The sequence below is a fragment of the Ochotona curzoniae genome, unplaced genomic scaffold (assembly GCF_017591425.1).
Source record: "Ochotona curzoniae isolate NIBS_2020 unplaced genomic scaffold, NIBS_Ocur_1.0 scaffold_2683, whole genome shotgun sequence".
Taxonomy (NCBI): Eukaryota; Metazoa; Chordata; class Mammalia; order Lagomorpha; family Ochotonidae; genus Ochotona; species Ochotona curzoniae.
Genome location: NW_024467100.1, coordinates 7,835,544 through 7,857,956, shown reverse-complemented (window position 1 = coordinate 7,857,956; position 22,413 = coordinate 7,835,544). Strand labels below are relative to the sequence as shown.

Sequence of the window (22,413 nt, the reverse complement as noted above, 5' to 3'; positions counted from 1 at the left end):
TTTGTGTGTGTGTGAAAATCATGGTTAAGGCTCAATTACAATGTTGACTGACCATTCCAAAGACTAACAGCAAACACTGAGCACTTGTTTAGTATGTAGGGCTGTCCTGGGCATTGTAGTGCATTTTGTTACTCATTTGCACACACACACACACACACGCACACACACACACACACGCACACGCACACACAGGCATTCACGTATTCAGGCTGTAACACTTGAAAGATTGAGAATGACTCTGTGCCCCACCCTACCCCACACCCAAACCTCCTCTCTAATTGGAACCCACACTTACTTTCTAGAAACACACTGGTTACAGTGCTGTTTAGCCAGGGTCCAGAAGGATTAGGGCTTCAAAAGTTACCTATTAAAATGCAAATGTTCCCAGCTGGGCTAAGACCTCTTGTCCTTATCTGCTAACAGCCTAAAGGGATTCCTTTAAGAAAGTCTGTTTTCATTTTTTAACTGTGTAATGCTATAAAGAAGCATAAAATAAACCTAGCCTACACTACAATTGGCTTCAGGGCTGATTCCACAAAACTGAGACTTCTCTGACTACATCTGTGCTTGGAAAACAATCCTGCAGCTCCTCACTCCCACAAGCCTGTGTGTGAGGTGGGGTCCCCTGCCCTGGCAGAATTGCTCCTTTCCAGTTCATTTTCTGGGGGATAGCCTGGAAGGGTTTGGGGGATGGGGTCCCTTTCTCTGCTACAGTACAATATAACCAGAGGCTTGTAAGGAAACAATAATCCTAACAGCCATAACTGGATAGCATGTACTATTTGCCATGCTCTGTTCTAAGCACTTGCTGTATCCACTCATTTTATACTCACAACATCCTTAAGGTAGGTGCTATCACTGTCTCCATTTTTCCTAGGAGGAGGCAGAGGCAAAGGGAGACAAACCTTAGCCACTCAGCCACTGAGTGGACTAAACAAGAGCCAAACATCTGAGCCTGTTTACAACCTGGCTGCTCGCTTAATCTCACACTTAATTTTCTTTGAAATCTGCATTGATAATCATTTGCTTTCATTCTGTTAAATTTTAAAGTTTAACGCAACCATACAGCATTAAAACATCTCGCTTTTCATCATCACGTTTTGAGAATCTTTCTCAGCAGATTCAGAATGCTATTTCTAATTTGATGGGCTCTCGGAACAGCTGATATTTATTGGGAGAGGTGAAAGCGAGTCTGAAAACCACTGGGTGTCTCAGCTGGAGCACGATGTTTATAAGACAAAGACTGTGGTCAATTGCTTCAGGGCACCATATGGTTCAGACCGCTACCAAGATGCCACAAAGGGTTTCATGTGCCAAGAGCAAGTGGCTGATTGCACATCTTGAAGACAAACAGCTTGACATCCAGATGCCCACATCTTCTTCATATGAAGCAGTTTAGATAATGTGCAGTCACGCACCCCACCCTGAGAAATGCTAGCTAGGGAACCTGTAGAAAGATGTTCTCTGTACTTTATGGTTTAATGCAACAACCAAAAAATACAATATTAGTGGGATTATTTTCCCAGTGTGTTCAGTTTTTTGTATACTCAGAAAACGATCATGTACCTGACTCTAATTTTTTTGGTTTCCATTGGCAATGTTTAATTAATCAATAGGTGTACCCTTAAATTAATAGATAAGTCTGAAATATATAGATTCTAGTTATATCAGTACATAGTGTCGTAACAGTATAGTCATCTTAGAGATAACCAATAGTACTTTGAGCTATAAGATCAAATACTGAAAATCAGCATTCTGTAACTAATTACCAATGAAATCCTATTTCTATGAACGTTTCCACCCGATTCTACCCTCCCAATGAGCGAGAAATAACTTGGTAAAGACAAAAAGGAAAGGATTATCCTTGGCATTATTTTGTGAAGTCTCAATTTCCTTTTCCTGGGAGAAAAACTTCAGTACCTAGGACTGCAGCTTTTATCGTTGCCGTCTCTGTCTTCCTCTGAGTGGATTTACTTTGGAAGTTTTGGGGATTATTTTTAAAGATTTATTTATTTTTATCAGAAAGTCAGATTTATAGAGACAAGAAAAGATAGGGAGAAAGGTCTTCTATTTACTGGTTCACTCTCCAAGTGGCTACAACGGCTAGAGCTGAGACAAACCAAAATCAGGAGCCAGGAGCCTCCTCTGGATATTCCATGTGGGCGCAGGGTCCCAAGGCTTTGGGCCATCTTCTACTGCTTTCCCAGGCCACAGGCAGGGAGCTGGATGGGAAATGGAGCAGCCGGGACACGAACCAGCACCCACTTGGGATGCTAGTGCTGCAAGCAGCCATAGCATGTTCCAGCAGACATTTTTTTTAAAAAAACTTCATCTCCTTTAAAAGAACTTACAGAAGAAGAAGAGAGCAAATGTGTGCTTCTTCCTGATTCCCAATTATGGAGAAATGCACAGAGGACATGGCACTGTACAGGTGCCATCTCTTCTTCTCCACCGTGGCCACAAGCTCCTGTCAACAGCCTCTCATTCTAGATCCAGCTGCAAACTTCACAGTCCCCCGACCAAATAGTTCATGCATGGCCATGTGAGTTCCATTTTCACACTGCTCTGAAGTAAAAGACAAATTAGGGCTTTTGAGAAGCAACAAAACTCATAACTGAGACAGTAAGTAATGCTGTTTATGTATTGAACACATGTGTACACAGATTCAAAAGATTGCAGTAAGAGGTGAGTTTATGGCTTGCCCTACTGATTTTAGAGAGCACATGTTCTTTATGTAGGCAGGGTACAGAAATTAACAGCATTTTATATTCAGATAGTGACTTTTTAAAAAATAGAACACATTTTTAAAAACTGAGATTTAAGCATGTATGGAATGGGATCTGGCACTCTGGTATAGTGGGCTAACCTTCCCTTCGTGGCACCAGCTTCCCATACAGGTGCCAGTTCTTGTCCCAGCTGTTCCACTTCTGATTCAGGTCCATGCTTATGGCTTGGGAAGGGAGCAGAGGATGACTCAGGTCTGCGGGCACCTTCAGCCACAAGGGAAACCTAGAGAAGCTCCTGGCTCTTGACTTAAGCTTGGCCCACCATGGCCACTGAGGTTATTTGGTCACCCAGTGTACGGAAGATTTTTCTCTCTCCTCTCTCTATTAACTTTACTCTTCAAATACAAACAAAATAAATTCAAAAAATAAAGTGGCCTTTAAAAATATATATATGAATGCAACTGGTATGTCAGCCAGTTGTGTCACCACAGAGACCTTGTTTAATCTTAGTTTTTGTATGTTCATTTTGGATTCTTGTTTTGATCCTTTAGCAGTCTGTGCTTATTGACCACGAAAATTAGGGTGAAGCTTATTATTTCTTATATCATCAATGTCTATTGTTTCTTGTTGTTATCTCTGAACTTTCTAAACATTTACAGTTACTTCATTTCAACGAGGGGCAATTTTGTGGATTCTGGACACTTAAGTAAAACCTTTTCAATGCTAAAGTAAATGCAAGTGGTCCTCTCTCACTTCAAAGTTGATAGAAATAGTACCTCTTAATGAACACCACTCAACTAATACTTAGGAGCATCTTGGACAGTGTGGGGACTTCAGGAGATTTTTAAACAGACTATTTTAGTCATCATAAAAAGATAATTTCTGAGGGACAAATTGACTGTAACTCTAGGAAAAAGGAAACCAAAAGCCCTTAGATAGACTCAGCAAAGTGGTTAAGTAGGCTCTTTCTCTTCATCCTCTGACAGTACTTTCCACCTGCATCTTTCCCAATTCCTCCTTTCTCATCCCCACCCTCAACAAACAATTCTGTGTTTTATTCTCTCTGGATCATGATCTCCTCATCTTCTTCGTGGTTAAGAAGAGCATTGAAACTACCTAGATAAACTACACTGGTACAAAATAGTGATTATTGCATAAACCATCCTATGTTGGTTATTGATTGCCTTCATCCAGCTTAAATTTGTTGCCAGTTGATCAAATCTATCCCTCCAAAATGAGTTGGAGGCAGACTCTTAGAAGCTCAGCAGTCTATTCACCTGCTGGCACCGATCGGTGGATTGTCCCATTCCATCATATGTGGAAAAAAAGGGGAGCAGCCCCAGCCAGCTGTGTTGACTGGTTCTTAAGCAACGATAATTCAATCAACTAAGCATACAGCAGTGCACAATACAAATCATCCAATCAACTGTAGTGGCGTGGAACGCAGATAACCAATTTAAGCATCGTGCAATTTAAACTATCCAATCAGTAAAAGCCGCACCTTGCCTAGTAGTGAACAACAAAACCAAGCAAATAGATCCTTCCAATTCCATGTACAGAAACCAATTTTGAGACAATCAGCTCACTGGCTTAGCTGTAAGAGAAAAGCAAGATCTCATCCTGGAATGAGATACTGTCTTGTGATAAACACTCTCACTCCCCTTTTGGGTCTTTCCAGAATCCAAGGTTATGGCAAAAGCCAGGTTATGGACACATCCCAGAAGGGTTTCAGAAGACCTAGCCTTACTGTCACCATTTTCCACTGTATAGGTTGTCACAATTTTATGTTTCTTCAATGAATAGTTAGTAAACAATGAAAATGTGGAAAAAACGGAATATATTAATTAAACATCTTTCACTTACAAGTTGCCGTGCAATGCATTTTACACACTTACTGTCTGATTAAATCTTAGGATAAGTCCATGATCTGAATAGATTACTTGGCCTGTGTTCTTCTGTATTCTAGGTCAGACCAGGGCTTAATGGGGAAGTAGTCTCTAAATCTCTCTGATCTGGCCCTTTAGACAGTAGACCATCAGAGAATCAGACGAAAGTTTGTGGATTGATGCTTTAATTTATCAGTAGGAAGTTAAGCAACCTGAGGGTAAGTATCTCGGGAAAACCTGAAAAGCATCTCAGCAGCTCGTGAACATGTACAGCACTATACCACAATGATTAAGAGACTGAGTCTTCGGTTAGATTGCATGTTTGAAATCCAAATTTCCCCCTGTATTAGGTATTGCTCTCAATCAACTTACTTAACCTCTGATCCAGTTTTCCCAAAGTAGAGAATGACAGTTTCTACTTCACAGGATTATTGTGATAAACGGTTGAAGGATCAAGTGTAATTAGCCTGGTTCCTGGGATGTACAAGTATCAGGTGTTGTTTTAGTTTATTCTCTATAGTCCTCTAGTTTTCCAAGTTGTAAAAAGTGATGCATTCGTTGGCATTTTAAGAAAACCTGTGACAATCCCCAGAACCGTGCCTCTCTTCCATGACACCACAGATGTGGATGAGAGTATGGTGGAGAGCAGAGTAACAGGAAAAAAATATATATATATATATATAAAATTGACAAATTTGATACAAACCTGAATTGAGTATTATCTCTGCAGAAAGTGGCAAGTGCAGGGACAGCTGAATTAGCCAGATATGATACCAAAGGAAAAAAAAAGACCATTTCCTTCTCCTTTTTGTTTTTAAGCCTATTTGCAAAGTCACAGACGTCTTCACCTCAGTTGGCTGCAAAGATGCCTACATGCATAGAAGGAACCACCTTGCTGTGGATAGTTGCTCTGTTCCTCTGTAAGTAAGGGCTGGGTTACTCTTCCTCAGGGACCCAAAATATATCTGGAGGAGCCACTGGGGTAGGAATTTGGACCATTTCGGTGGTGATTTTTTCTAGGTCACGTGGAATTTCTAGGCATCTTAGAGGGAGGCAAGTTGGAAGGCAGAAGAGACTGAGCTGAGCAATATTTAAAGGGAATCCAAACTGAAAGGCTGAGTCCTTGCAATTTCTCTGCCAGGTCTTAAAAAATGAGAATTCTACTAGGGATTAGGCAAGACTTCTGAGAGATGTAGCCTTAAAACTCCTTAGATGTAGACTTCATCTTCATATCCAGTAGAATGGGTAACCATGCTAACTTCCATTTTCTGGACTTTTGCAGCTCCAGATGGCATGCTAGCAGGTGAGTCCTGTCTTTTTGTTAGCATTTCAATGTGTCTAGATACCACTCTCCCCTTACCGTTTGCCTTCTTCTTGGTACTTTTGTTTAGTTTTCTTTTCTCATGGACTTGAAATTTCTTAGCATGTCTTTGTTTATTTGTTGTTTTCTTGTTTATTTGAAAAGGAGAGGAAAGCAAGAGAGAGGAGAGAAAGATATATTCCATCTGTTTGTTGAACCCCCCAGACGGCTGCAACAACCAAGGCTGGGCAAAGCTGAAGCCAGGAGCCAGGAACTCCCTCTGGGTTTCCCATGACAGTGGCCGAGATCCAAGAACTTGGGTCATCATCTGCTGATTTCTCAGACTCATTATCAGGGAGCTGGTTTGGAAGTGGAACAGCCTGGACTCCAACTGGCACTTTGATTATGGATGCTGGCACAAGCAGCAACCTAATGCACCATGCTGGCACCAAGTCAATTTTGTTTTCTAATGAGTAGGAAGGCATCCCTCCAGGGTCAGCCTACTTTCCGTCTCCACCTTATTTTCGTTTCTTTCTCTTTTCTTCAAAAGCTACTAATATGCCATTTCTTTCTCTCAACGCCTCCGTTTGAATGAGCAACCATTTCATTAACTATCTTGACATCCCAGTCTCTCTCTAGCCAACTTCACAAATTCTCATTAAATCCTCACATTATTATAGTCGTTGTTGTTGTGTAACCTAGGGTGATCAAGTGATTTATTAGAAGCTACACCACTAGCATATGATTGGATTTCAAGTCCCCTTGGGTCCAGGTAAAGTTTCTTTTAACTCCAACAATCTTTCATGATCGCTTTTGCCAGTTCTTTACTTGCTCCTATTCAATTGTGGGCATATTCCTTTATTCTAGGCAGCCATTTAAGACTGATTTTCTCAGTATTTCTCAGTGTTGATACAGCACAACCTCCATAACTACATGGAGGATGTTGTTATGGAAAAGCTGGTTCCACTTGCCCAGTAAGCAGAAAGCCAATCACGGATACTAGGAGAAAGGCAACATTTATTGCAAAGTGCAGAAGAAGGAACTCTGCAACTAACACCGCATTTCTAGGTTCCTTGAGGGGTTAGGTTAGGAACTGCTTATAGACTGAGGTTGGGGCTTGGAGGTGCATATTCCACAAGTTCCTGTTTAGTATTCTGTTACTCTCTACTCTCCTTTAAGTGTTACTGATATTATGTGCTTTAGGGAACCCTGATGATGTGAAAGTGGGCTTCTGCTAGCTTGGGGGCTACATGCAGGTGGTAGCTATTTTTTTTGCTGAACCCAGTTTCTGGTAGACAAGTTCCCCGAGACAAGACCTAGAATCATGATATTATCAGTTCGAGAAACAAATAACCTCATGAGTCCAGTAATTGGATTTACATAGGGCTGGCTACTGCGTTCCTCATTCTATTGAAATAATTTTTAAGTGGCTAATGTTTTTAAAGATTTTTTTTTGTTTTTATTGGAAAGTCAGATATACAGAGAGGAGGAGAGACAGAGAGGAAGCTCTTCCGTCCAATGGTTCACTCCACAAGTGACCACCACGGCTGGAGCTGAGCCAATCTGAAGCTTGGAGCCAGGAGCTCTTCTGGGTCTCCCACGCGGGTGCAGGGTTCCGAGGCTTTGGGCCGTCCTCAACTGCTATCCCAGGCCACAGGCAGGGAGCTGGAACTGAAGTGGGGCCATCAGGATTAGAACCAGCACCCATAAGGGATCCTGGTGCATGCAAGGCAAGGACTTTAACCACTATGCCATTGTGCCTGGCCCTAAGTGGCTAATTTTAATTTTCCACCACAAAAGCATGAGAAGGAAACTTCAAGCAAAGTGGAGGGAGGTGAGGAAAACACGAAAGGCTACAGTCAGCTTCCTAGGACTAACAACTAATTAAGACACTGCATGGGCTCATTTACACTACTTGTGGATATATTTTTTTTAAGATTTAGTTTATTTTTCTTGGAAAGTCAGATATACAGAGAGGAAGAGAGACAGAGAGGATCTTCCGTTCGTTGGTTCACTCCCCAAGTGGCTGCAATGGCCAGAGCTGAGCTGATCTGAAGCTAGGATCCAGGAACTTCTTCCAGGTCTTCCACGCGGGTGCAGGGTCCCAAGGCTTTGGGCCGTCCTTGACTGCTTTCCCAGGCCACAAGCAGGAAGCTGGATGGGAAATTGGGGAGCTGGGACATGAACCAGTGCCCACACGGGATTCAAGGCGAGGAGTTTAGCCACTAAGCTACCACACCAAGCCCCACTGATAGAACTGACATATGTTTTGCACTCCACGGATGCTCACAGTTTAATCACAAAAGCATGCACTTTGAAAAGACTTCATGCTTTACCCAGTCAAATGCTTTATTTTATCAGTTAGTTACTCTTTCATTCTCTCACAAAATATTTAGTGAACACTTACTATAAATCCTTTCCCTAAGAATCACAACAGGGTCCTTCCATTGGTAGTGCAAGGGTAGAGCGACCATTGATTGTCTAAGAATTGGTAGACTTGTATTTTGGAGCCTGAATAATGTTCAATAATTTTTCTTTTTTTTTCATAATTTTGCCTTCATAAAGTTCTTCTGAAGTCTGTGGTGTCCTTGAATCCACCATGGAATCGAATATTTAAAGGAGAGGCTGTTACTCTGATATGTAATGGGGATAAGACCCTTGAAGACAATTCCTTTGTGTGGTTTTACAATGGCACCACTTTAGCACAGAAAACTTCATATTTGGACATCGCGAATGCCACCACCCAGGACCAAGGAGAATACCAGTGCCAAAGCCGTGGTTTAAATAAGAGTGATCCTGTGTACCTGGAAGTCTTCAGTGGTAAGTTCCAGGGAATGGCCCATCTGAAGATGGAGCAGGTTATTCCATAGTTTAGTGCACTGGGGTGGGTTCCAGAGACTCTCATTCAAGTCCCCAAATCTCTTTTGTCCCACCCCACTCCTTCTACCTTTAAAATATTCTTCTCATTTCTCAATATTGTTCTTCTGTCCTGTTTTCTTCTATCTTTTCCGCCTAGACATAGATGTATATTATGAGGTCAAATAACATAATGGATAAATATGTAAACATTGCAAAGAATTATGTATCTAAAATGTAATCAAAAGATTTAATGTAAAGATTTTTCTCTCTCAAATCCATGTGCAACATCCTGAATACTAGGTTATGCTCTTCATTTTGAATTATATCTTGGCACATTCCTCATAACTTCTGATGTTAGTTAACAACAATTCTTACATTTTGTTTTCCATCTCCCTACTGCCAACACTTAGGTATATGTGGATTAGTCTATTGAAATGGAATGAACAAACTCATCATCTTATTTGGATGGGTAGGGTACTGTTGCACTTTTTATTTTTCTCTTGATTGAGAAGAAATGTTTCAGCATCCATTTACCAATTCCAAATTGCAGCCAAACCAATTTAGAATATTTTTTTTCCTTAAATTCTATAGAAATCCCCAAAGATTGCTCCTAGATAAAATACATTTGCACAAACCAGTCTTATTTGCCTTCAAAATTCTCTGTTACAACTTTAATCATAGAACCTGATTTTTTATATTATTGATTCATTATTGCCAAGTATTTGTTGAATGCTCCCCAACTCCTAGATACTGTTAAACCTTGGAAATATAATGTAGAACCAATGTGGAAGAGAACATTAAATGAAAAATCACACAAATGATTTGAGATATGCATTTTGAGGAAGTTTTAAAGTCAGCCATGACTAATAATAGAGCTTCCTAGTTCCCAAGAAGGTAAGAGGGACCTAAATGGAAGTTTACTTAAAGCAGAAACTTCCTAGAGTGTGTTCATTCCCCATTAGCGTGTACACCTAGCAGTAACAGCTCTGAAGAGAATTCTTTAGTTGAGGCTTTCCTTGGACGAGCTCAGCAGCAAGGTTCAGACTTAATGACTCCAGGCTGACTTTTCATGAAGAGAACAAAATAATGAATATAGAAGAAAGTTCTTAAGCATTAATTTGGGTTTCCTTTTTATTAACTGTGTGAGTCAAGAAATGGATTAATGATTATCCGTGTGTTAAGATACACATCATATGAATGACCCCATTTTTCTTTATGTATTCTCCTCTATGTATTTCCATTTGTTATTAAAAAAATAATGTATTTTATGTTCTTCAGATTGGCTGCTCCTTCAGGTCTCTCCTAATGTGGTGACAGAGGGTAAGCCCCTGTTCATCAGATGCCATGTTTGGAGGAACTGGGATGCACGCAAGGTAGTCTTCTATAAGAATGGAATAGGTCTCAAGTACTGGTATGAGAATCACAACATCTCCATCACAGAAGCCACACCTGAAGATGCTGGCACTTATTACTGTAAAGGTACCCTTAAACCACATATATTTGAGTCTGAACGCATCAACATCACTGTAATACAAGGTGAGTTGGTAAAGGAAAAGACATGGCCCACAGCAGAGGAAGGATGGGGCAGTAGCTGAGCCGGAAGCCGTTGTAGCCTTGTAGAATGTAAGCAGCTGTGACGCTTGGGAAGGCTATTCGACTTGTAAAGAGGAGGCTGAGGTTGTAGTACATATCCCAGTCTGTGCCTTAGGTTCCTTTCTGGATAAATAGTGATAGTAATACCTACACACATTATGGGATTTGTATGAAGATTAATGTAGCAATATTTCTGAAACGGCTTTGAGCATGGTTAGACACTACCCAAGCATAACAGATTGCGATTACTCTTCTGATCTCAAAGTTATCTGTAGCCCCTGAGAACACTTTTATTAATCAAATTGAAGGGGAGATTCAATGCTGAAGGAACAAACTACATAAAAGATGGAAAGTAGGAAAGAAGCCAACACGTCAGTAAACTGTGTGCCTATGCATTGGAGTGATGAGGGATGTGGGAGCTTAATAAGAGGACAGGTGCATAGGTTGCCTCTATGGCCTATAGGAAAAATTGATATTTCTGTAGTTTCTACAAAAGATGGAGACTTTGAAATATTTGCTTATTTGCCTTGCAAAAAGAAAATTGGAATTTTTCTTCTCTTGGAACATTTTGTTCATACTAAAATGTAACAAAGCATGATCAAAAAGTGAGACTTCAACTCTAAAGGGAGTTCTGTGCTAATTAGGGAACAAAGTATTATTTATTATCTCTGGTATTCCAGTATCTTCATGTATAAAATAGACTGATTTGGACTGCATTAGATTCACTGGCAGAAACTAAAAGTGTGTTAATGACCATGTTTCTCTCCTAAAATTCTGATCTTGTTGGTTTGGAGCAAGATATTGGCATTAGTCATAATGAAAAAGTATAACCAATGTTTGGGACTGATGATCTATGGAACTGCTGAGTAATTTCTGTCTGTAATGTTTTGGGGCTCCAAATTCTAAAATAATCACAAAGCTCAGCACTATATAACCAGAATAATGGTAGCAATTTAACTGATCTAACATACTCACTTCATTCAATGGTCACAGAGGACACTGTGATTTATTGATTGGTAAGGCATTGGTGACGACCCTGGCCTCACTTTCTTCTCTTCACCTCTGAATCATGTGGGTATGCTGGTGCTGTCAACTCCAAAACAGGGATCATCTTTCCATGACCTTTCATTTTGGGTATACTGGCTTTGGGAACTGTTAGGATGTGGTTGCAGGAAAATAATCAAGACTTACTTAAAACTCGGAGTACAGGTTAAAGATCCCAGTGTCCTGGATATCATGTCACACCATGCTTGACACTTCCTCAAGTGGGGGTGAAGCGCTGCACCTCACTGATTGACTCCTAATGCTAATCATGTATTTTTGTTTCTATGCAGCCCACAAAAGCAAGCCCTGGATGCCACTTTTTATCCCATTGCTGGTGATGACTCTGTTTGCTATGGACACAGGGCTATTCATTTCTACTTGGAAGCAGCTCAGATTCATCTTGAAGGTTAAGAAGACCAAGAGGGGCACTAGACTCTGAGACTACGTTATAAACCATACCCATGGATAAAGCTGAATTTTTGCCCCTAGCATCAACAATTGCTTCAGAAATGTCAAATAGGCTTGATATCATTCACAGAAAAGTCTGTTCAAGAATTTACAGAACTGCTTCATTGAACTCTCTATAGCTGGTTAAGTGGCATGTAACAGTAAGTGCTCAATAAACTTGACTGGAGACATGAAATGAGTACTCTCATCTGTTAGCTTTTAGGAAAGAGAATCACAATTTGAGTGAAATCAGTTTTAAACCATGTAACATGAAGCTTTTTGATTTTTAAATCTTAATCATGCCTTGTTTTCTTCTAACAAGATCCAGATTATAAATTTCCTTTATTAATCATTTTAATTAAGTCCTAGGAGTGAGAAAGCGTAGTATGTTGGGGAGCATGATCATTTTATGCTCTCTCCTCTCTTTGCACTCTACATATTTCTGATTCCTGGTGGAATCTGGAACTGCCTTGAGTCATAGGATTCTGAGGATGAATCCAGTCTAGGATCCCTTAGAGTTTATTTACTCCTTTGGTATTTCCCAAACCTGAATATTTAAATTGTATCTTTTGATCTTCATATGGTACCTAAATTAAATCTCTGAGAGAAATCCAAGAGAATAATAAAAATCAGAACTCTCTTATCTGAAAACAGTACACATCTGAATATAATCTCATCCAAAGGAAACAGCCAGTGTGAGTTCATTTATTTTCTCTTTCATGTTTTTGCAATGGTCACTGTCTCTCTGAGGAACTGAAAGGTCTTAAGTTTCTTGCTTTTTTTCTAAAGCTATTCATTAGAAACAGAGTAAGGCATGCAGGAGAAGACAGAGCTCCAAAGGTGCACTCCACTACTTTCTGGCTTTGTGATTTGGGAAAATGTTCTTACATGTACAGGAGCCTCAATATTTAGCTTAAAATAAATATGGTGACACCGCCTGTCTATCTATTAGTAGAAAATCAGATAGGAAGCCATACATGCAAGTTTTTTTTTTTTTTTTTGTAAATTGCAAAGCTTTATAGAAATGTAGGATCTTTCAGCACCAACATGGAACCTGGTCTTTGCCGCCATTAATCTGTGGACTCAGGTGTATTAGCGCCTCACGGAAAAAGAAAGACAATTATACAATATCTCTCGATGAAGGGAGATACTGTATAATTCATTATGAGACTTCAATTCCTTGATGATCAGCCAAGCACAAAGATTCAGAATACATTCCCCAAAAAGCCATGGTGTGAATTTCCCCTTCACTTCCCACGTGCTGGTCTCTCCCTTCAAAACTCTATTTCTGAAAATTTGTTTCATTAAAAAATTGTTAGAATGAAGTAATTGTACATTCTATGTGTTCTCTTTACCTAAATTCCAGCTTTGTTTCAAACCTGTGTCTCCCATTTCGATGCTCCAAGTGTTCTCGATAGTCACTTCATTTCCTTTTCCAGAAGGAGTATGGGTTACAGTTAGTTAGTTAATTATTTTATGATGCGGTTTCATAGGCAGGGTTTTTTTCTTCCTCCTTCCCTAATTCTTTTCCCTTTTACTGATTTCTCCTATATTATAACAATCATATAGGACTGATATATTTTGTGGGTCCCTAAAATATGGCATTTGTAAACTTGTAATTTTTCTTTTTTTTTTAAAGATTTATTTATTTATTGGAAAGTCAGATATACAGAGAGGAGGAGAGACAGAGAGAAAGATCTTACATCCGATGATTCACTCCCCAAGTAAGCGCAATGGCTGATGCTATGCTGATCCGAAGCCAGGATCCAGGAACTTCTTCCGGGTATCCCACATGGGTGCAGGGTCCCAAGGCTTTCGGCTGTCCTCTACTGCTTTCCCAGGCCACAAGCAGGGAGCTGGATGGTAAGTAAAGCTGCCAGGATTAGAACCAGTGCCCATATGGGATCCTGGTGCATTCAAGACGAGGACTTTAGCTGCTAAGTTACGCCGCCGGGCCCAACTTGTAATTTTTCTTATTAGAAAGTCAATTATACAGAGAAGAGGAAAGACAGAGAGGATGATCTTCCATTCATTGATTCACTCCCCAAGTGTCTACAATGGCTGGTGCTGAGCTGGTCTGAAGCTAGGAGCTCTGAGCCTCTTCTTGGTTTCTCACATGAGTGCAGGGGCCCAAGGCTTTCGGACAACCTCGACTGCTTGGGACAACCTCGACTGCTTTCCCAGGTCACAAGCAGGGAGCTGGAAGGGAAGCAGGGCTGCTGGGATTAGAACCAGCACCCGTATTTGATCCTGGCATGTGTAAGGTGAGGACTTTTACTACTAGGCTGCCACCTGGGTCCAAAGGAGTATTTTTATTTTAGTTCGCATGAAATATTTTATATCCATGACATAGAAATGTGCCTGTAATACAGATGAAAGGGATTGAATAATTCACCCAGATTCACCATTTGGGGCCTCTTCAGTCACTTCCAACCTATTACCAAAGTGGTCTAAGCAGGTCCACAGAATCCCCATCCATTGTTTCAGTCTTTAAATGGCCACTCTGTCTGGAGCTGGCCCTGTCTGAAGCTGGGAGCAAGGAGATTCCTCTATGTCTCCCAGAAGGTGCAGAGGCTGAAGGACACGGGCCATCCTCAACTGCTCTTCTAAGCTGTCATTAGGGAGCTGGATCATAAGTAAAGCAGCCAGAACTTGAACAGGTGGAGGGTTGGTATGCTGCACCACCATGCTGCTCCATGATGTGCTGTTTTAACTCAAGTTTCAATTTGGGAATAGTCAAGAAGACACTTCCAAAGATTAACCCTTGCAGGATTAGGAACTTATGGAAAAAATTTTAAGTCATGGTTCAGAGTTCTGTTTGTTAATATTTTCATAAATTGTAATTAAAGTACTTGTGTTGATAATACTATTTTAAAGAGTTTAGAGCTGCTTGTAATACAAACTTTTCCTTGGCACCTTCAAACTCCCCACCCTGCTTTTAGTTCTGTCCTGAAATTGTGCAAAGTGTTGATGCTTTTGTTACACTCTTCTTTTTCTCAGGAGATTCCACATCTGGCCATTTCGGAAATTCAGCCAACCCATGTTTGCATTTTCTGTAGCCTATGCTTGTTTACATTCATCCACTTGCACTCCTCATTCCGAGGCAAGGTAGGGCCATGCTGCCCATTTGAATGGTATGCCTTTAGGCTTTTGAACATTTCCCAGGTTGTGATGTGTTATCTATAAGTAGCACAAATATATTAGAAGAATGCTTTCAATGCCCTCGGAATCGTATATGCACATATGTCTCCACATGTACGTGTAAAAAGGCAGCACAAGACCTGGCAGCTCAAGTCCTCACCTTGCATGTCCCGTAATCCCATATGGGCACTGGTGCTAAACCTAGTGACCCCATTTCCCATCCAGCTCCCTGCTTGTGGCCTGGGAAAGCAGTCGAGGATGGCCCAAAGCCTTGGAATCCTGCACCTGTGTGGGAGACCTGGAAGAAGCTCTTGGTTTCTGGTTTCATATGCTCTCAGCTCTGGCCATTGTGGCTGCTTGGGAAGTGAATCAATGAACGGAAGATCTTCCTCTCTGTCTTTCCTCCCTGTATATCTGTCTTTCTAATAAAAATAAAATTAAATTAAAAAAAAAAGCAGCACAAATTTCTCTCCCATGCTTGTCAGCAACAAAATAGTCTTTCCAAAAACACTTTTCCATTCTGCTAGACTCAGTGTCTCAGTGGAATTTCATATATTCAGCTATGTATTAATGGTGAGGTAGCATTACAAGAAAACAACATTAGGTAATCTCACTGTCGTGCAAGCATTACCGTGTACTTCCACAAAAAAATAGATGATGTATTCTATACCTATCAAGTCTATGAGTATATAGGGTTGGATATGTGGCAGTTCATGGACTAAAATGTCCTTATGTGACCTGTGTGTGTAACCTAAAATATTCTCAGGTGGTGTGAATGCATGTAACAGTTATTAGTGATGCAGATATGGGCATCTCCACACTATATACTTAAGTGTAGTATCAGGTAATTTTCTGATTGCTCTGGGTCGGGGACTAGAGGCCCATGACTGGCTCAAAAGGAAGCCTGTAGTTTTAGAACAAGACTCAATCTAGTGTAGTCTTCGCGATCCATTTTATATAATGGCTATAGATAAGACAGAAAATGTGTCTTTAAAAGTATTGCTTGGATCAAAATTTGTTCAGACCAATCTAAACTCATTTTTAAATTTTATTTGCATGCACTATTTCAAATTGGCATATATTTAAAAACACCAAAGGCCTTTACAATCTATGCTGTGAAGGGAAGTTTTTGCCCCACGGCTCTGCAGAGAGCATCTTTGACCTCTTTGTTCCTCAAGCTGTACACAAGAGGGTTCAGCAAGGGAGTGATGACAGTGTAGGTCACAGAGATGAGTCTGTCCTGTCCCAGGAGACTCTGGGACTTAGGTTTCATGTAAATGATAGAGGTGCAACCATAATGAATGATGACCACGGTGAGGTGAGAGGCACAGGTGGCAAAGGCCTTCTTCCGACCCTCAGCTGAAGCAATTTTGAGAATGGTGGAGATGATGATGACATAGGAAATGAAGACCACAACCATTGGCAGTATAAGCACACAGACACTGACCACGAAGTTGATGACCTCATTCACAGCAGTATCTGTGCAAGCCAGCTTCAGCAAGGGTCTTACATCACAGAAGAAGTGGGGGATGACAAAGGCATCACAGAAGGGCAGAGAAAATACAGATGTTACCTGGACAATGGCCATGCCCAGGCCAATTCCCAGTGAACCACATGCCAACTGGACACAGGTCCTCTTATCCACGATGACTGAATAACGTAAGGGATTGCAGATGGCTACATAGCGGTCATACCCCATGACCATGAGCAGGAAGCAGTTGTTGATGCCAAAGGTGAGATAGAAGAACAGCTGAGTGACACATTCTTGAAAGGTAATTGTATGATGTGGACTGAGAAGGTCAGAAAGCATCCGTGGAACAATGGTCACTGTATAACAGGTGTCGGAGATGGACAATACACACAGGAAGAAGTACATGGGGGTATGGAGGTGACGGTCCAGGCGAATAATGGTCACAATGATCACATTGCCAGAGAGAGTCAGCAGGTACAGACTCAGAAAGACAACAAAGAAGATAAGCCTGTGTTGCCACCCAAAGCTGGAAAATCCTTCGAAGAGGAAGTCGGTTACCAGGCTGGTGTTTAGTCTGTGTTTGAAAAAGCTGGGTAAAGAAAAGATAGATGTGACGAGTCAATCATGAAATAGAGTAGTGTGACCAACCTGAGAATATCTCAGACCTACGTGGTCCCCAATGTTGCACTACTACTGGACAGTTGTTCAGGTTCGTCATCTTTCCCCACTCCCTTCCTCAATAGTATAGGAAGTGTTATCCTAGGATCTTGACATTAAGAGCAGGAACAATGATGACAGGACCAGAAGAGATCAAACAAGCAGAAACAAATTCTTAATTTCATTTTTTGATCTTTTACCCACATGTGAAATTGCCTGATCCTATGGCAATTCTATTTTTTAAGTATTGACAAATTCCCATGATATTTTCTATGGGGGTCATAGTACTTCAGATTCCCACCAAAGTTTCTGAGTGTTTAGTTTCCTCTACCAGCCTGGCCAACACTTGTCCTCTTTTTAAAATAGGATGTGTTCCTTGTTTCAGCCACCCTAACCTGTGAGATGACTTTGCTTAAAAACTCCTTGATGACTACATTCTTGTGTTCACTGCAGCACTACTCACAATAGTTAAATTATAGAAACCCAGATGTCTAATGACAATGAATGGATAAATGAAACAGAGTATTCACATAGAATGGAGTAGTATTCATCCCTAACAAAGAAGTGACACTGCCATCTCTGTGACGTGGATGAATCGGTAAGACATTCTGCTAACTGAAATAAACCAGTCACAGAAGGGTAATATCATATAATTCTACAAGCATGAGGTAACTAAAAGAGTCAAACTCACAGAAACAGAGAATGGAACGCCTGTTGCCAGTAGATCAGGACAGAGGGAGAAACGGCAAATAGTTCAATTGCAATAAAGCTGCATTGCTACGTAATGAATTAGTTCTGAAGATTTGCTGTATTGCAAATATCCATTGTCCAAAATTCTGCATTATCTGCTTAAACATTTATTAAGAGAGCTGGGCTTATGTTAATGGTCTTCCACAAAACAAAGCAAATCTCTAAAACATGAAAACACAAAAAGAATTTGAAAATAATAGATTTGTTTGTTTTGTTGATGGTGGAGTACATATCACGGACATATACATACGCCCAAATACTAAACTGTGCACATTAAACATCTGAGGCTTATTGTTTATCAGTTATACTTTAATAAGGTTGTTTAAGGAATGGAATGATTACATGGCCATTGAAGAGTCATATAATGCATCAGATGTGTCCAGCTGCACAATTCCTCCTCAGCACACTCTCACATTGGGGCTCCAAGATCCAGTGAGGAACAGTGACCTAATAACATAAGAGATGTCGAGACTGGCGTTTGTTCAACATACTCCTCAGCATTCAATACAAAAAGACCTGTAAGAGACTCTAGAATGATTTCTCGCTGTGCAAAACCCGGAGGCCTATAGCTAACATTCTCTGTGATTGTGAAACTGACACGAAGGAAGCACTTCTTTTGGGCACATTTTCTGGAGATGCTGCAAAAATGTTCTCTAAGATCATGAAACATGAATTGTCAGGGCACTGCAAGTATTTAGCTTATCTGCTTGAATTGTAGCCAAAGAAGAAAAGAATAAAATGAACCCAGGAGTTTCCTTCCAGTAGGAAATAGGTTTTAACAGTGTGAGATCAAAGACAAAATTTATTTCATTGGAGAAAGATAAAAGGTCCTATTTCTTACTTCAGTTCTGCATATTCCAAGCTGTGCTGGGAGTAGGATTGCCCCTATACACCGTCTTTTTGTCTTACCCTGAGCAAATTCAGCATGGAAGACTGGTCTCTGAAGATTTAACCTTACCCATTAAACCCACATAACTCAACTAGGTTTCATCATTACCCTTATTCAGAAAGTTGAGAGTTGGGGTAGCGTTGTATGCAATGGGTTTAACCACTGTTTGCAATGCCAGCATATTAAATCAGAGTGTTAACTTGAGTTCTGGCTGTTTTGCTTCTTACCCAGCTCACTGATCACATGCATAGGAAAGCATTCTAAGATGACCCAAATAATTGGGCTTCTGCCACCCATGGGAAAGACCTGCATAAAGTCCCCGGCACCTAGTTTAGACTTGCCCCAGCCCACACTATCGCAGCCATTTGGAGATGGACCAGAGAATGAAAAATTCTGTGTGTCTCTTCCTTTTTTCTGCAAGGCCCCACTGCTTTCTGCCTATGTGTATTTGTGTGTATCCCTTCTTCTCTCTCTCTCGTATTTTGCATTTTTAAAAAGCTTATAATCAGTATTTCCTTACTTTATTTCCTTACTAGTTATCACCTCTATTTCCTTACTACTCAAGATGGCAGATATTTCCTCCTCTTTATATTTCCACCTATGTCCAACTTCCAGTGACCATCATCATTCTCTACGATGAAATCAGTGATCTCCTAATTCATCTTGCTCATCTGAATCACCTTGTTTTTGTCTCTCCTCTACTATTGTTCTTAGTTTTCCCATAGGATTGACTCACAAGGTTCACGTGCATAAATGTCTTCATTAGCTTCTCTAAATTTTAGATGTAAAGTTCTGGGCCTAGTGCGATAGCCTAGGGGCTAAAGTCTTTTCCTGGAATGTGCCAGGATTCATATGGGCCCCAGTTCTAATCCCGGCAGTCCTGTTTCCCATCCAGCTTGTGGCCTGGGAAAGCAGTAGAGGCTGGCCCAAAGCCTTGGGAACCAGCATCTGCATTTGAGACCCAGCAGAGGCTCTGGGTTCCTGGCTTCCGATTGGCTCAGCTCTGGCTGTTGCGGTCACTTGGGGAGTGATTCATCAGATGGAATATCTTCCTTTCTGTCTCTCCTCCTCTCTGTATATCTGCCTTTCCAAGAAAAATAAACAAATCTTTAAAGCAAGATGTAATGATCTAATACCCTATAAATCTAGTAGAGAAATATTCCATAGAGTTATCCTCAGGGTAGAATAGGTTAATGTTCTTAAACATTGACTTGTCACATGATATATAGGAAGTCTTTTATATATATCAGTTTTACTAGCAGTTATTTCTAATTTCCTCAAATGAGCCTGTTTAAATTTGCAGGAGGAAAGAGTAACAGAAGGGTAAGGTTTCAGACGTGAGTCTGGCATGCCTGGTTTTGTAAAATGCCTTTGATTATCTCAGTCTTGTCTTCATATATGTCCAATTATTTCCTTCCAGTTGTTCACATTATCATTCTAACTTTTCTTGATTATGTTGATTGGATTCATGATTATGGTGTGTTTTTTTTTCTTCAGATAGAGTGGGTTAGCTAAAGAGCAACCTTAAGTTTTGCCTCAAATCACCTTTTTTTTTTAAAATAAAATCCAGTCTTTTATATCTTCCTCAGTTCATAAACACTCATCCAATTATTGTTTCTAAGGATAATCTGCAGTAACTTTAGATTTTTTTTGCTGGGGTTATATAGGTCGGAATACATAATTTTTAAATTAGTTTCCATTGCTTATTTAAACAGCAGGATTTATTCACATTAGTTTCTAACTTGGATTCCACTATTTCAACTAGAAGACCTTACTGCTGCTTGTGGCCCGAGTATTTCCCTGTTCTCCAGACTGTTAGTTGGCTTTAACAGTCATTTCTTCCTTGTTTTTAAAGATATATTTTTATTTCAAAGGCAGATTTTTCATAGAGAACAAAGAGAGACAGAGAAAGGTCTTCTATTTGTTGATTCACTCCCCAAATGGCTGCGATGACCAGAGTCGGGCTGATCTGAAGCTGGGAGCCAGGGGCTTCATCCAGATCGCTCATGTGTATGAAGGTGTCAACAAAGAACTTGGGTCATCTTCCACTGCTTTCCCAGGTCATAAGCAGGGAGCTGTGTCAGAAACGGAGCAGCTGAGTTATGAAGATGATTAGCCTGCTCTGCTACCATGCTGGTCCCTGGCTCCAAATTTCTAATACCTAAACATGTTATTCCTCTACCATTATATGGGAATCTAATAGAATAATCAGGGAAGGACGCAGAGTAGAACAGAAAATTTAAACACATTGGCTAATAAGACTGCTATGTTAGAGTCTAAGAAATGTAAACAGGGAGGGAGGGGAAGATAAGAGATTTAAGAAATAGGAAGGATGTAAACATAATCCTTAAATTTTAGATAGTGGCTTTGTCTTTGTACTCTTAATGCCACTAATTTCTTTCAAATAAATGATGAAAATGTGAGATGAGACCTGTCTCTGATGAAAGCCTAAGACTAAGACTCTATTCATATTTTCCCCCTTAGAATAGAAACCTTATTATCCTCAATTCCTGAATTTTTATTTATCCTCTCATACTTTATGGTTTGCACAAACAGAAAGTTTCAGTTTTCACCGTGTCAAATTATGAATGTTTCCTCAGTGGCTCAAGGTATGGGTTAGCCACAAGGTGTGAGTACTCAGCAGGTGCCAGCGAACAGTGAAGACTGAGAAGGCTTTTCTGTCTTAGGCTTAGATGCTCATACAGCCTTTGGTATTGTAGTCATTAAAAGCCATTCAGGTGATTTACGTGTCTGTTCTTATATCAACTAAGACGCATTTCCTAACCTCAGATTTATTTTCCTCTGAGACACGTTGTTGCCCCCTTTGCGCCATTATTGGCTACAGGATGCCTGACTCGCAGCTATGATAAAGATATCCCCATCCAAGCATAGGAAGAAGTGAAACTCATCAAGTGGCCTGGTTCTCAGGCCTTTTGGATAGAGGTTTCTATGCCTGAGATACCTCCACCATTCTACAATAGTAATCGTATTATATTATATTATATTGTATTGTATTGTATTATATTATATTATATTATATTATATTATATTATATATACCATAATATAGATTTTATTCATAGTTAAAGGCTATTTCCTATGTTTCTGCTGATTTAATTGCCAAAATGATTTAAAATCCATGTTATTAAATTTTGCAGAACTGTGTTGTTTTAGAGTCACTCACGTCATTCCACACTTTAATACAAATGCCTTCTTCCCTAGAAAATCTTCAAGCACCTCTTACAGGGTCATGCTTAAGTAATGCTATTGAGAGAGGACGGAAATGTTTACCTCAGGCTTTTAGTGTCCAGTCCTTTGAGGTGAAGGATAGAAACATTCACATGAAATTTCTCTCCAGGTTTACATCACTACGTTCACTGAAGAAGCTCATCTTTGAGTCAAAAAGTAGTGACTCTGACTTGGGCATTCTTAATAAACTGTCAGATTGTCTTCCAAATGCTGGGTCTCTCTGCTCCAAACCGTGCTTAATACTCCCACATGATTAACAGTAGAACATATAATTCCAGCAGCACTGTGCCTGGGGGCCTCATTACCTGAGCAGCTCATTTCCTGATCCTGAGAATAACACGTTGGAGAACAGAGCTGTCTTATTAGAGATAATCTCTGGGGTGAACGGCATCTCTGGATGTC

At 40.3% G+C, this 22,413-nt stretch overlaps 2 protein-coding genes across 2 annotated transcripts; one reads left to right on the top strand and one right to left on the bottom strand.

Moving 5' to 3' along the window:
• Positions 1 to 5,440: 5,440 nt before the first annotated feature.
• FCER1A (Fc fragment of IgE receptor Ia) lies at positions 5,441 to 12,051 on the top strand. The gene is made up of 5 exons (XM_041003340.1): positions 5,441 to 5,532; positions 5,895 to 5,915; positions 8,478 to 8,732; positions 10,050 to 10,307; positions 11,699 to 12,051. Exons 1-5 carry the CDS (start codon positions 5,478 to 5,480, stop codon positions 11,845 to 11,847), a joined length of 738 nt encoding a protein of 245 aa, XP_040859274.1. The 5' UTR covers positions 5,441 to 5,477; the 3' UTR covers positions 11,848 to 12,051.
• Positions 12,052 to 16,078: 4,027 nt separating this feature from the next.
• Positions 16,079 to 22,189, bottom strand: LOC121171547 (olfactory receptor 10J3-like). Its single transcript, XM_041003276.1, is given in 3 exon segments — positions 16,079 to 16,207; positions 16,210 to 17,041; positions 22,182 to 22,189. Coding segments are annotated over 3 exon segments (969 nt in total).
• Between the last annotated feature and the right edge of the window lie 224 nt (positions 22,190 to 22,413).

What these genes read in the sequence shown, in the direction of transcription:
- FCER1A (XM_041003340.1), top strand. Translation starts at nt 5,478, where the DNA reads ATGCCTACATGCATAGAAGGAACCACCTTGCTGTGGATAGTTGCTCTG. An exon ending in TCCAGATGGCATGCTAGCAG is followed by an intron (nt 5,916 to 8,477) that starts GTGAGTCCTGTC and finishes GCCTTCATAAAG; the next exon opens with TTCTTCTGAAGTCTGTGGTG. An exon ending in GTACCTGGAAGTCTTCAGTG is followed by an intron (nt 8,733 to 10,049) that starts GTAAGTTCCAGG and finishes TATGTTCTTCAG; the next exon opens with ATTGGCTGCTCCTTCAGGTC.